The sequence below is a fragment of the Populus nigra genome, chromosome 3, assembly GCF_951802175.1.
Source record: "Populus nigra chromosome 3, ddPopNigr1.1, whole genome shotgun sequence".
NCBI classification, from domain to species: Eukaryota; Viridiplantae; Streptophyta; class Magnoliopsida; order Malpighiales; family Salicaceae; genus Populus; species Populus nigra.
In genome coordinates, this window is record NC_084854.1 from 21,670,186 (window position 1) to 21,685,335 (window position 15,150).

The 15,150-nt window shown below is 33.2% G+C and overlaps 2 protein-coding genes across 3 annotated transcripts; one reads left to right on the forward strand and one right to left on the reverse strand.

Annotated features, from left to right (window-relative positions):
* Window positions 1–563: 563 nt before the first annotated feature.
* Window positions 564–1,359, reverse strand: LOC133688103 (uncharacterized). Its single transcript, XM_062107493.1, has one exon. It carries the CDS (start codon window positions 1,275–1,277, stop codon window positions 753–755), a length of 525 nt encoding a protein of 174 aa, XP_061963477.1. The 5' UTR covers window positions 1,278–1,359; the 3' UTR covers window positions 564–752.
* Window positions 1,360–7,066: 5,707 nt separating this feature from the next.
* On the forward strand, window positions 7,067–14,853 carry LOC133687974 (nucleotide-sugar uncharacterized transporter 1-like). 2 transcript variants are annotated; one of them, XM_062107333.1, is made up of 8 exons: window positions 7,067–7,624; window positions 8,246–8,397; window positions 8,515–8,720; window positions 8,801–8,894; window positions 9,691–9,857; window positions 9,965–10,135; window positions 13,416–13,724; window positions 14,585–14,853. In XM_062107333.1, the coding sequence occupies exons 1-7, from the start codon at window positions 7,534–7,536 to the stop codon at window positions 13,678–13,680; spliced, it is 1,146 nt and encodes a 381-aa protein (XP_061963317.1). In that variant the 5' UTR covers window positions 7,067–7,533; the 3' UTR covers window positions 13,681–13,724; window positions 14,585–14,853. The 2 variants fall into 2 exon arrangements, with proteins under 2 accessions (XP_061963317.1, XP_061963316.1); XM_062107332.1 differs by lacking the exon at window positions 14,585–14,853 and having other exon boundaries at window positions 13,416–13,987.
* The last annotated feature ends 297 nt before the right edge of the window (window positions 14,854–15,150 follow it).

A 15,150-nucleotide genomic window follows, 5' to 3' on the forward strand; every position in this document is an offset into this window, starting at 1 on the left:
TGATACAATCACTTCGCAAATAAATCCTAACCTCTGATTCTCTTCTGCCAATACAGTTTGCAAAACCCCCCTTCATACTTACAAATCACTGTTATTATCACCACTCGGAAGCTTGCACCAGTTGTGACTAGTCTCTCTACAGAGGCTTGATCTGATGCCTAGACTAGAGATTTTTTAACCTATAGATCTTCGAACAACCTGTCTAAGCTTCTTAATCAAGTCAACGGACACAACAATGAGTGGTTCAACATCATAAGAAATGCATAAAGCAACAGATTTTTGCAGCAAAATTGATTAATCAAGAACCCAAAACTATTACTGGAAGTAGAGCACTTAGCTGCACTTCAACTTACTAAAGGAGGCATCAATCTAGCTTAGCTAATCTTACATACACATTCAATCACCATCTCAGCATATAATCAACTGAATAATTTTAGATATTTAACTGTCAGGAAGCAAAGAAATTCGTCCACGGTCATCAGAAAAGAAATTCAAACACCAAGGAATTCACCATATCAGTGCAAGAACATTGACAACAAGGATGAGCTTTAATCATTTCCCGATTCTGCAAAATTCGCAACTTTTATTAACAGAACTATTAATAGTTTCATGATCTATTAGCACCACAAGATCAAATGAGAATAACCAAGATCATAAAAATCCACAATAACCTCATTTGACAAACCGCATTGTAATTTCAGACTCTACCATAACAAAGTATCTAAAATACTATAAAAAAAAACCCTGAAAACTCAATGAAGATAAGCAGGAATCTTAATCCGAATAAAAAGCATACTCATAACATAAGCAATAACAACAGAGGAAATCCCTGCAGTAGCATAAGAAACCTTAACACTTTTGGCCCGATTTTTATCAAGTGCCAGATCCATCAAAATAATGCCAACACCACCAACAACAAACATGAACCCAGAAGAGAGCCCTTCAATTATATACTGCCCGTTAACTCTTCCTGCCATGAAAACCAAAGGCTTGACAGATCCGGTATATGGGTCTTGGGTTGACCCAATACCAGGTGGTTCAACGATGACGTCATAGACGATGCCAGAGACGACCATGAAGTAGGTGAGGAGGACTAAAGAGAAAACTGTCATGGGGGAAGGGAGAGTGAAGGTGGGGAGTTTGAGACGGAGGCGTGGTGGGCGGAGGATGGAGTACGGTAGAAAATTGAGGAGGAGGAGGAGTGGATCCATGGAGGAGGTGGATGATGGGTCGGAAGCGGCGGCGGCTAGGGTGTGGGAATCGGGTTTGGGTGCCATTTTGATTGATCTGTTGAATCTTCTGATAGTGTTGGGGGGTTTGGGGGTCTCAGGGAAGGCGAGTTTAGGAGTTTTTATTTTTTATTGTAAAAGTGTTTTTTTAAAAAAAAAACAATTATATTAATTTGTTTTTTAAAAAAAATTATTTTTTATATTAATATATTAAAATAATTAAAAAATTTTAAAAAAAAAACAACTTTGTTTCTTAAATTTTAACTAAAAACAGATTAAATTGCCTATCAAACACAGATGTCTCAGCACAAATCCTAGCCCCGTTGACACTCTTAAAAAATCTCAATCGTTATTTTTTAAATGAACCTTTAATTTTCATTGGTTTGTTTGGTGAATAAATTTATCACTATTTCGACATTTAAATGTGTATCATTTTTTTTTGGTCCCCTCCTGTGAGTATATAGGAAAATGAAATGACATTTATAATTGTTTCAGCACATTAAATGCAATTTCCTCAAATAAATGATTTCTTTGAACCTTTTAAATATAGGAAAAAAAGTTAGAAATTGGAATAAAAAAACAAATATTTGGATACTGATCAAGGATTTCAGAACTGCATACGACATGGACAGGTGTTGGACCTACTGCGTGTTTGGTGCTGTAATTATGGTTGTGTTTACAGGAAAATATTATTTATAAGTGTTTGGTTAGATATTAACCATATTTTTATTGTTGTGAATACTATCTAAAATTGAGATTGAAACTTAGTTTCTTGAAAAGCAATTTGGATTTGTTTTTCGCGTGGACATATTCTCCTCTCTTCTTCACCGACAGTGTAAATAATTAACTATTGCAAAAATTTCTCAAAACAACCCTAAAGGTCTTCATTGTTCAGATCTGAAAAAATTCTACCATTTCCCATATTTTCATCCCTTTTCTCCTCTGTTCCCATTATAAAAAATTTCCAAAACAACCTCTTGTTTTCATTACTCTTCCCTTTCTCTTTCTCCTTCTTTTTCTTCTGCTGCATTTCCCTGTATTCACTATTTAATTCATTCTTCATTATTCATTTTGGAAAACAGTGGAGAGCGTCTTCATTGTTCATGGACCGGAACAAGCCCGGCTCGAATCTTAATGCATTAAACCAAGTCCGACCCAGTAAAATATAAAAAAAAAATCCAAAAACATTTCTCAAATATTGTGTTTTATTCAAAAAATTAATATTTGACATTATTCAATAACACTACATAATTATATTAGAAGGAGATCGCGTGATGACGTAATATTTGCAAAATTTGATCGCAATCTCAATTTTATTCATGATGATATTTTACTTGATGTTGTTGTACGCTCGGGAAGCCATGAAAACTGTATTTCTTGTCGGATAGGTTTTGTATGTGATGTAATCACAGATAGTTTAATGTAATAATAAAAAATACTTTATATAAAGTATTGTTTATTTCATGATGTAATAGCAGTAGTTAAATCTACAATATTTCAATTAAAAACCATCAATATTAATATATGTCTGTTTTAGTTATTTTATAACCTCAATTTGAAAAGTATTATTAACAAGACACATTAAATTATTTTTTGTTCAGCCTCAATTTCAGTAACAGTTTTAACCAAACATATATTTTACCAAACTAACCTCAACTAAAAATACTTTTTTATAAAACAATTTTTTTCAAACTACAACCATAAAAATTATCACAATATCAAACACCACAATTTTCCTTTCGGGACGTGGTTAATTAAATTCTATGTTTTGGTGGAGTTCCATGATGATGATGATGATGATAGTGATCTTAGTAGCAATGTATGATTTTTCAATAATCATTTTTGTAAGGATTTTTAAACATATATGGTTGAAAAAAGAGAATATCCTATTCTACTAGATATTCTAAAAAAAAACAATGGAATGAATCTCTAGTAGTGTTTGTTTTTACTGTTTATATAAAATTCAAATTGTTTTTGTTTTAAATTATTTTTTTAATAATTTTAGATCGTTTTAATATGTTGATGTCAAAAATAAATTTTAAAAAATAAAAAATAATATTATTACGATGTATTTCTAAGTAAAAATAAATAAAAAATGATCATTACCACACTATTAAACAAACTTTTAAAGTTATTTTTGTATTTTAAATGTATTTTTTAAAAAATTAATTTTATTTTAATATTTTCAAACGAGTAAAATTGTTATGGAGTATTAAGACATCAAATCACTCACCGTCGTCTTATGTATAGTCGTATTGAATGGAACCACGTGCATTAGAGGTAGTGATGTACTTCCGGTATTTTCAAGAGATGGCGTTCACACGTGGGGTTAGGGATGAATTCTCCTGAAATAATTTTAAAGGCGAAAAACAAAGAGCCTGCTATTTTAATAACTAGAGATGAACAAAATTCTTCGCAAACGTTAAAATAAAGGATCTACGGGTCACATTATCTATTATTTTACCATAAAGCTAAAAGATATGGTTTTTTATGGCAACCACATCACTCTTTATTCTCTTATATTTTATTGTTATTTATAAGGGTATAATTTTTGAAAATTTTTAATTTGATTCTTAAACTTTTCTTTTACGTATTTTAGCCTAAATTAGAGTCAATTGCATTTACATATTTGAACCTAAATTAGAGTCAAGTTGCAATTGTTTTTTCGCGTGAGGGTTGAATTACAAGATAGATGACTGAAATACAATACACATAGGTGGCGTGTTCGAATTTGTTGGTCAACTATATTTTTATCCTTTGTATTTTTTTTTTGCTATAAGATGACTGGTTCTTTGTATTTTTCAAATATTCATTTCAATACTAAACTTCAATTTTATTATTTTCAGTTCTTATTTGATGACAGGAGAGAGAAAGGCAATCGTCGAAATCCATCCTAAAGAGAGAACGACGTTGTTTCAACAATTACACCCACCAAAACGTTAGATTTTTATTTCAAATGGTTCCATATGACGAGGAGAATTTGAATTAGGTGTTTTGTTACCTTGAAGATACCTAAAAAATCAGATTTGATCCAAGGAAGAAATTGGATTTCGGGTTAATTCTTGGTTTCGGGATGATTTTTTGTGTTTTTAAGGGATAAGGATGAGTTGAACAAGGTTATGAGAGTGTTTTCTAGATATTTGAGGTCGAAAATTGGTTTATAGGTGAAAAACACCAGGCATCTTGATTTTTTGGTCACTACAATGATTAGAATCTAGGTATACCAAACGATGCGTCATTTGTTGAGGCAGAGGACACATTGTCTTCTTCTTCTTTTTTTTTTCTAGATTGAATTAAGGTGGATGAGTCCCATTATGTTACAAAAAAAGCTCGCGCGACTGGGTTTGACGTTGCAGGCCCTTTAGTCATGGGCCAAACACTAGGCTTGGCCTTATTATTTGTTTTTTTTTTATTATTTAAAACTTTACTTATATGTTGTTTAAAATAATTTTTAAATTTGTATTTTACTTATCTGTAATTTGTTGTACTTATTTATCCTCTTTTAAATAGTGATTAGTTTTTAATTATATTGGATTTGTTTAATTTTTTAAGAGATTTGTATTAGTCATTTGTAGTTTTTTTAAATATTAAATTTATTTTTATAAATGAAAAATATTTATTTATTATGATATTTTTAATATATGAAACCTCGAATAGTAGTTTTTTCTTTTTATTTTATCTAATAAATCTTATGTATTTATCAATTTCTATTTCAATTTGATTTGAACAAAAAAAAAATCATTAAACACAGTGAGATAAATTATTCATATTATGATATTAAATATCTTGATTTACATTTGTCTTTCAATTTTTCTATTTTTTTCCTTTAAGAAAAAAATTATGAACCCAAAATGGTTTTGTTGGGGTGTTTTTTTTTTTTTACTGAACTTGACTTTTGTTTTCATCTATTTTTTTTTCTCATATTCTAAAAAAAGTAGTTTAATAGAAAAAGTCTGATGAGTTTAACTTTTCTTCTTTGTTTTTTCATTACTGTTTTCAGCATCTTAGTATTAGGTTTGTGTTTGATTTTGCGATCGTTTATTTTTGTTATATTATAGTTAAATAAAAAATAATTTTTCAAAAAACAAATTATAATTCCATTGGAGTTAATAACTCGGTTTATAAGTTTCACGTGCTAACCCAGACTACATGATTTATAGCCTTGACAAGTTCATCCATTGGGCAAATATTGTTTTTTTTATTGTTAGTTCTTTAATTGTTTTTAATATTTTTTAATTTTTTTATCATTTAATATTGGATTAGTTAAGAAATAAACAACGAATATAACTAAAAAATAATTTAGAAAAAAATATTATTAAACTCAATAAAATTCATGTCACGAATTACGTAAGGACTAAGATTAAGCTAATTTGTCAATGTTCCAATAATATTTTTTTTAAAAATTATTTTTAAAAAAAATTAAATTATAGTTTTACCAACTATTAATATTATATTTACATCTATAAAATCAATTAATTTAATTGAAACTAGTTTTCTGATGATTTAGTTAGAATCTCGAGAAAGCTAAATTTAATTGTTTCAAGGAAAAAAAATCAGTGGGATCCACGGTAGAATGCGTGGCCATAGACTACTGTTATAATATATGACCAAAACAATTGTAAAAGAGTCAAGCGTCCGACACAGATGATGTGGCCTCGCAAGTGCATGGTACTCTTGAGACCTACAAGGTCACGTGCTGGAGACGAAGAATGTGACGGATGTTGTCTTCTTCAAATCCTAGAAGAAGAAGAATGTGACGGAGTTTTTCAGAATTGGGATGAAGCCTTATTTTTCAGAATTTGGTCCTCAAGATCTTAGATTGTGCAAAATTAGTATTTATTTTATTTTATTTTAAAGTAATTTTTACTTGAAAATTTATCAAAATATTTTTTTTATTTTTTAAAAATTATTTTTGATATCAGCACATCAAAATAATCTAAAAACACTAAAAAAATATTAATTTAAAGTAAAAAAATAAAAAAATTTTAATTTTTTTCAAAAGCGTTTTTAAAACACAAAAACAAACAGGTGTACATACAAAAATTAATTGAATTTCGGTTTTCAAGTTTGACAATTGAACAACATCGAAAATTAACCTTAAAAGAAATTAATAATAAAATCGGATGAAAGAATTAACTTTGTTCTAAAACTTAAATCTCAAGGACTTTCAAAGACAAAAAGAACTAACAACCTAGATGGGAATTATTCCTAGTATCAATATGGAGTTCAAAGCTCCTTAAACCTCTCATGCATTTTAAATATTGTAATAGTTCTTGGCCTTTTTTTTTCTTTCTCTCTTATACTTTTAGGGATTTAACTTAACTTTTAAATCGATTTATTTTTCCAATTATTATCCAAGATTTCAGTCCCATATGAGATCATAACTAAACAAATAATTTCTTAATATGTTATGGGGATGGCTTGCATCAAACCCAAACTCAGAAAAAACTGAGCACACAAATTAAGAGTTGATTAAAGTTTTGGGTTGATAATAAGTTATATCACTGGTAGTTTTTCAATTAAGGAAACAGTCGGAGGAAACAGTCGGAAACAATCAAAGCAAACTGCCGTGATGGGTGGGATGGCATGCAAGGCATAATTCCGTGGAGGACCCATCAAGAAACTTTGATTAGTTTGATTGATGCTTTTCGTAGCATTTCTTTTTTTTTTTTAACTGTGTTTTTTAAGAAATATATTATTTTTTTAAAAATTTATTTTTAATATTAATATATTCAAATAATTAAAAATAAAAAATCAATTAATTTGTTTTTTTTGAAAAACACGGCCGACGTAGCAGAACAGGCCCTCGGACGCGATAAACAGGCCCTAAGGAAAAATGGCAAAACATAGAAAGAGAAAAGAAAAGGCAAAACAGATTTCACGCGGACAGGCAAACACAAAAGACACTCTTGTTCTCACTACTTTTTCACTGTTCGGTCGGTGTGATTAAGAATGTGTGAGAGAGAGAAACAAAAGACCACCTTGGTTTCTTGAATCCCCCCCTCCCTCACTCTCTCCCTCTCTTTCAGCTTCTAATTTCCGCTATCAACGCCCTCTTTGTATCCCACGTGTCACTCTCTCTGTTTTTTATTTGTATCTTCCGCATTTCATTTTTCTATTAATAATTATATAAAATAAAATTCCAGTTTTTGGCAGTTGTGTTGCATATGCAAGTGTGCTTCTTTTTCGTAGTTATCAAAAACTTGAAACGGGTTACTTGTTTTTTGTGAGTTTAGAATTAGGAAGGAAGTGGTAGCAGTTTGGACTGAAAACACAGGAAATTGAGTTGCTTAGTGAAAGAAAGATGCTCTATAGCCGTGAAATTTTGAATTTCTTAGGAAGGAAAGATGTGAGGAAGATACTCAAGAGGAAAGACAGTGATGCTGGTGAAAGAGGTAAACTTTTTTAAGGAATTTGTTTAGACCCCATTTCTTTATTTTCTTTAAATTTCTTGAAGTTTCCTTCTCTGTTTGATTTGCATTGCTTCATGCCACTCAATTTATCAATTTAGCTTATGTTAGTATCAGTCTAGCAAGGCTTTTTTTTTATGTAAATTTTGCTATTATTTAGTTGCTGCAATTGCTGTTTTTGGAGTATGTAGTTGGTTTTTCTTGTTTTTTTTTTTTTATATATATATGGGTTGTAGCTCTTCAACTCTGTTAAATTAGTGGCTGATTTTGATTTTAATTATTATTTTCGAAAGGGATGAAAAACAACTGAAAGATTGTAGAGTTGCCTGCCTAGCTGCTCAAAATCTGGGATTTTGCTCATTATATATTTGCTTTTCACTGTCGTCAACTTTAAATGTTAATGATTTTATTTCTTCTTTTATTTAAAATCCACTGGTCTGCTCAAGACATGGTTAATTAGTTTATTATTTTGTTCACACAAGGTGATTGCTTTGCTCATTGGCTAGTAGCTTTCTGTGTAAACCGTGGAGGTTTTTGTTACAGTTGCTTGTCCCCTTAAATGTGATTGATTGATCTTCATTTTCATCTTTGTGCTCATCAATGCAGGAAAAGCTTTGGAAGAATTGCGGTCGTCTTTATTTAGCAGATTTCGCTTTTCTGAAAGCGCAAAGAGACAAGAGAAACGATCATGTGGCCCTGTCCTTGCTCTTACATTCAATTTCTTGGTTGCTGTGGGTATTATTTTCATGAACAAATGGGTTCGTATTCTAACATTTGCAAATGTGTATTGCTATATCTAATTGTATCAGCGTCTTTTATTGCTAAAAGTAGCAGCTTCTTTGAGTTGATTTGCCTTTGTTTTCTTTTCATGGCAGGTGCTTCAAGGAGTTGGCTTCCATTTTCCTATATGTCTTAGTTTTATTCACTATTTACTAAGCTGGGCACTGATGGCCATTTTAAAAGCTTTCTCTGTACTTCCTGGATCTCCTCCGTCCAAATCTACTCGTTTATCTTTATTCACTCTTGGCTTTGTTATGTCCCTCTCTACTGGCCTAGCTAATGTTAGCCTGAAATACAATAGGTCAAATATGGCATTCCCATTTTCCACAATGTAGTCCTGTTTAAAGTGTCGTGTTTAATATGTTTCATGATTTTTTGCAGTGTTGGTTTCTATCAGATGGCTAAGATTGCTGTTACGCCGTCGATTGTTTTAGCAGAATTTATATGGTTTAAAAAGAGAGTTTCTTTCTCCAAGGTAAGTTTTTGCTCATATGCGTTTAAGCACTTCCTTACAAAAATAGGCTTTACCATTTGTTATGGTGATGAAACAATCTGAATAAGAAGGCATTGATCTTTCTCCTGTTCATTTTCAACTGATTGACTTGTGGGAGAAAGATCATTCATGTGGGAAGTGCTTTATAATTTTGAAAGTGGCACAGAAAGTATCAGTATGGACTCATATATGGATAGCATTTGGAGTTCCACTTTATTCGGAGAAATGGTTTATCAATGAACATTTTTTTGGTGAAAATATCTTGGGCTTTAGAAGTGGACTTGCTCATAAATGCTTTAGTCTTGTATCATTATTACCTTCGCGAGACTAAAATCTACTTTGATAGTTAGGATTTGATCAGTAAGACTGAAGGTCATGTTCGCTCATGTTAGAATCTTCCAATTAATCCTTGCATCTTGAGGCATGGAACCTCTAGCAACATATTTGGACATGTGGAACTTATACTTTCCATCCATTAAATGAGTACCATTACTTCTAGTTTACCTGTTGAAGGACTAACTTGCACCTTCTAGGAGGAATATAATTGGAAGTGTTAATTTCTTTGTTTATTTTGTTTAAAGTCATCCGTCATCTTTAAAATGTACTTTCAAAATCATGCATTGAATGAGTACCCATAAATGGCTTTGTAAGTTGATTCTGGAAGTTTTCTTGTACATGGCATTTCTATTAGGTGGGAATTAATGAGTGTAGAGTGACTAATTTCTGCAAATAACTTAAGTTGACACTATCCCCTGGGTTCTTCTATGAAATCTTTCAGGTGGTTGCACTTACAGTTGTCTCTATTGGTGTTGCTGTGGCTACAGTAACTGATTTGCAATTCAGCCTCTTTGGTGCTTGTGTAGCATTGGCATGGATAATTCCTAGTGCAGTCAATAAGATTCTCTGGTCCACTCTGCAACAGCGGGAGAACTGGACAGCCTTGGCGTACGTAGCAGACTTTATTTAAAGTTTTTCCTTGTAACCCCCCTCATTTTCATTCCTTACCACCCAATAGCATTTCCATCTTGCATGACTTGTGAATCAATTAACAGGTTAATGTGGAAGACTACACCAATTACATTGTTTTTCCTTGCTACTTTGATTCCTTTCTTCGACCCCCCTGGTGTCTTCTCCTATGATTGGAATTTCAGAAACACAGCACTAATTCTCTTGTCTGCTGTTCTTGGCTTTTTGCTTCAGTGGTCTGGTGCTTTGGCGCTTGGGTAAGTGGGCTCTCTTCATTCTTTTTACTGTCAAAGGCCTCAGCCTGTTCTGTTCATGGTTGCCAATGCAGTATTTTCAACCTCTGAGTTGTGGCACATTAATTATGATTTATAGTTGTAGGATATTGAGTTTCAATTGCTTGGGTGAGAATTCCCCATTTTAATGATTTTGCACTTTCTTTGTTGAAGGAAAGAAACTCAACATTTTTATAGAACTGGCATCTAGTGATTTATCCAGTACTGTCCTTTGTCCACAATTTGAGAACCGAAGTTGCAACCTTGGTATAATTGGAGAATTCTCAAAAAATTGCTGAAAATTTTTCTTCTCGTAGGAGGTTTATTGCAATTGAACTTGCTGTTAATATCTACCATTTTTTCTTCCCCAGGCTACTCATTTTATTGCCTTTTTGCAGACACAAACATATCTGTTTGGTTTCTTACTGACATTATTTCCATTGCTGTGGTCACTTTTTACCATTTTTCATAATGAATGACAGATGTAGCCTGACTTGGTTTTAATTCTCACAAAAACATGACTTGGTTTTGTGCATTTTCTGATTACTGTTTAGACTAGGCTTTGGTGAATTTTCTATAGTAGGCAAGAATAATAACAAAAACTTGAACGTAATTAGATATGAAAAACTATAATAATTGCACTGTTGCTACAAAATCAAAGAATAAGGATGTTTCTTACTTTAATCTGTCCAAAATGTTCTCGAAATGCTTTGCTAATTGGTATAACATTATTTTCTGAGGCTTAGACATCAAATATGTTGATAACTGTAACTCTACTGATACATCAGGCCTAAGAACACATAATTAAGTTTTTTCATGAGCAGGGATTCCATATTTTCTTGTGATGAAAGGCAGATAAAATAAGTAGTATCATGTTTTTGTGGATACATGAAGGACAAAATATGGGATGGGGAAAACCCGGGGAGGGGGGAGGGGGGAGGGGGGGGGGTGTGGAGGAGAAAAGGTGTAGAAGATTCTAGAAAAACCCTGGAGGAAGCTGTGACTCCAATTTAAGAGAATTCTTTGCAGTTTCCAGTTTCTGACATTTGAGATAAAGATATTGCTGAAAGGGCCAAGAGGACGATGCTAGAAATTGTTCTTGTTGGGTTATTTGATGCCATAAATATTGAGAATGGACAAAATGGAATCTGTATTGAAGATTTGAGAAATTGCAGTTAAACAAGGAATGCAAAATGAGATTAGCTCTTGAATGTTCTCAGAGCCTATTGTCGGCCTCGAGACCTGTGCAAGTGTAAAGCATAATCTGTTCGTGACTTTGTGGTTGTGCAATCATGGGCTTGAATGCGAACCAGACTTGCCCATGATTCTCTAAAGGTGGGTAAGTGATGAGGATAAGTTTTTCATATAAGATGGCAATTTTGATTTGGGAAGTACAATTATCTATTGATTACCAGAGAATGGTTCTTGTTGCAAGGAATGGTTTGTGCCATTAAAGCTGTTAAGTATACCTCGAGGTGAAACTTAAAAATAAAATAAAATTGAGAGGGTTTGCTTTATGTAGCAAGTTTTGGTTTGTCGGGAAGCAGTCTCTTGATTAAAAAAAATTGACCATAGCTGAGATGAGAATGTTAGGACATGCGTTGAAATACAATAAATGACTGCATAATGAGAAGGTAGAGTGGTGCCTATTGTAGGTAAACGAAAGGAAGGGTATATAAAATACTTTGGCCACTTACAATTTAGACCAATGGATAATCAGGTGATCAAGTGTTATTGCATTCAGATGATAGGAGTGAAGAAGGGAAGAGGTAAACCAAAAGCAATATGACATGACACTTGGTCCATGACATAATTGCATACAGGAAAAGGATCCATGTAGCCAGTTCTAAGCCTCTTGCTAGTTTGTAAAAGGGTGCTGGACCATTTGGTTAAGCTTTGTTCTAAATCTACTCTTGAGTTGTGAGGATTGGTGTCTGAACTTATGCCCCATTGTTACAGTGAGAACATATAACAAAAACTTTTTAGCAGGCCCTTAATTGTGTTGGCTCATTGATTATGATTACACAGTTGGGTTGGGAGGTCATTGATCTTGGAATGGTATTATAAGCTTGACATCATTGTTGGTAGTTGCAGAATGCTTAATGTGTTTGTTAAAATGCAAAAGAGTTAACAGGGGCTAAATTTTATCACTTTGACATTAGAATCTTTTTCTTAAATCTTCTTGAAGAGACAAGTACCATGTGATCATATAGATGTGAAACTGATAGGCATAGGGGCAACATTGATTTAATTGGAAGAAAAGGTGAGGTAAATTTCAAAACACAGACATTCTATGAAATCTGCACTAATATACTAAGCTAGCAAAATTTCAAATCCACCCCTTTGCAGCGTTGGATAATTCATAATAAAAAATTTTAAAGCTTGTTACATCTGTGGAATTCTTGGACCAGCTGCTTCTATTAGTCGGATTTACAGGCTAAAATTATGTTTTTACTCTCATTGACCTTGGATTTCAAAGAGCCGTCTTCTCCAAAACCAGTTTGTGACTACTGAATTCTGACCAGAAATCTACTGCTTGACTGCAACCAGGGAAACAAGATATCCCTTCACTGTGTGTTGTCTTTATGCTGAGAGTAAATATGTTTTCAGTTCTGCTTGTATTTGTATTGATTAACTTACATTTTATAGATTCTATAGCCAAGGGTTTGTTAGTTATGAGGTTACAAACAGGAGGTAAATTGTTACAAGAGCAATTTTTGCTAGGAAATCGTTAAGGATGTCAAATAGGTGCAGTCTTAAAAATAACTGGTACCTGCTTAAAAATTTAGTGCAAGGTTGATATTGAACTGGATTCAATCAAGAGAGTAGTAAACAATGTAAAGGGTCCTAACTGTAAGATGCAAGTAAATGAGAGAGTAGCGTTATACGTCCCAATTGTTTTAGGAGGAGAGAAAAACAAGACGACTTTTCCTTTAAAACAATGGTAATGATTGTTCCTCAAAACCACCCTATACAATGCCACCTCTCCAGTTTTCAACCTATATGCTGCCTGCCTAAAGAACAATCAGGCTGCTGATTGCTATATGTTCATATTGCTGTGTGCTCTCTTGCTGTATCCTTGTTGTATATGATGTCACCATGCGAACTAACTTGATGAATGGAAGTCCGCAGCTATGTCTTTAAACTAATATTATTTTACTTGCTAAATCTTAAAGAGGAAGTTATGATAAATAAACTGGACATATCTACCTGTTTATGTTCATTTCACATGCTATATGTTCATTTCGTCTCATTTAATTTTCAGGGCGACGTCTGCTATTTCACATGTTGTTCTTGGTCAATTCAAAACATGTGTTGTGCTTCTTGGAAACTTCTGCATCTTTGGCTCCAATCCAGGAATGACCAGTATATCTGGCGCATTTATGGCTATTGCTGGCATGTCTGGTTACACATACCTCAATATACACAATCCAAAGCCACAAACAGGAAAATCGTCTCCCAGGAAATCTTCCACACAATCCAGATTGAGTAAAGAAAATGGAGATGGCTATGGTGGAGAATCTGTGTAACTCATCTTGGTGAAGATGGCTTATTGGCTAACACGCAACAACAGGTTTTTTTTCTTTGACTTAGGTGTTGCTTCATCCATAATTTGTTTCAAATCGAGGTGCTCTCTGTTTAAATTTCTAGAGGACTTCTAGAGTAGGCAGCTGACCATAAATTTGAAGCAACCCATCTTAAGGGCTTTGTGTGCTGATGCTGCTGGTACTTTGCTGCTCTTAAGAATGGACCAACATTGTATATATAGGCAAGTTGTTTGGTTAATTACACAAATATCTTGATTTGATTATTGTAGTTTGTTTTTGTTTCTTTTTATCTGTGCCAGCCGTTTACTGGTTCTTATTTCCGTGATAGCTCTTCTTGCATAAAGTCAAAACCCTTCACAGAGGAAGGTATTTCTTTCCATGCATCAACCTATCTTCATGTGAAGACGGGGACCCTAACTGATGCTATTGAATGTGGGTTTTCTAGCTAAGGTTGGCTAACCTGAATGTCCTGGGTCTTGCATTTTCTCATTTACGAGTTTCCTTTGACTTGATTTCTGCATGCTGGGCTTGACAGCATAACAATTGATGTACAGCTGAAGGCAACTCAGTTCCTAGAAAGATGAAAGAATTATAAATATGTCGATCAAACATGACATTCAAGTATGAAAATTGAAATCCCTTTTAGACAGTGTTACTCCTAACTAGACATGCATGATCTTTCTTCATGGATGATTTTGTTAGTTGGATGTGTTTTATAATGACTAATTTATATTATAAAATATTTATTTTTGCATTAAAAGTCTTGCTTAAGAATAATAATTATGAAATTAATTGGATTTTTAATAAAATATTAATATTAATTTATCTAACTTTGATATTATCAACTCCAAGAAAAACCTCACAAATCCTTTTTTTTGTTCCGAAGGCACTTTTTTTTCTCCCACCGCATAAAGAATTCCATTAGAAAAATGGATCAAGTCCAAGATTACGAATGGCACAAAGCCATAGAGGACAGGGGCCAGAAGGCATCTTGGTAGACCAGTCCAGCCCAGAGAAAAAAGCAAATGGCCACTGGCCAGGCAAAAATGTTGATCTGAATTGTGTAGAAACAAAAATGTTGATCTGAAAGATTGAAAATTCATATTGTAACAAATGTTCTCCAAATTCAATGATGGATTTTTCCAGTTCTTTCTACGAGAAGCTCTCTCTACACCGCCCGCGATTCCCATTAACGTCCTTTCTCCGAACTCCTAATGCTAAAAAGTTCCTGAAAATGGAGATGTGGTGCTGTAACTTAATTGTAGACCTGTGTCTTTTTCATGATTATGAACACAATCCCCTGGGAGCTTAAAGCTTTGCCCTGAAGTAACAAAACATAGGCTCGAGCAGAAATACATGAATAGTTCCAAATGCATAGCTGAGTGGCGTTAACCTCAACCTCTCGCCTTCTGTATCTAGCAGTATTGCTGCCTGTTGAGGTCCAAAACAAAC

Coding starts and splice junctions, on each gene's coding strand:
- LOC133688103 (XM_062107493.1), bottom strand. CDS start 1,277: ATGGCACCCAAACCCGATTCCCACACCCTAGCCGCCGCCGCTTCCGAC.
- LOC133687974 (XM_062107333.1), top strand. CDS start 7,534: ATGCTCTATAGCCGTGAAATTTTGAATTTCTTAGGAAGGAAAGATGTG. Junction 7,625..8,245: donor CAGTGATGCTGGTGAAAGAG/GTAAACTTTTTT, acceptor TCATCAATGCAG/GAAAAGCTTTGGAAGAATTG. Junction 8,895..9,690: donor AGAGAGTTTCTTTCTCCAAG/GTAAGTTTTTGC, acceptor GAAATCTTTCAG/GTGGTTGCACTTACAGTTGT.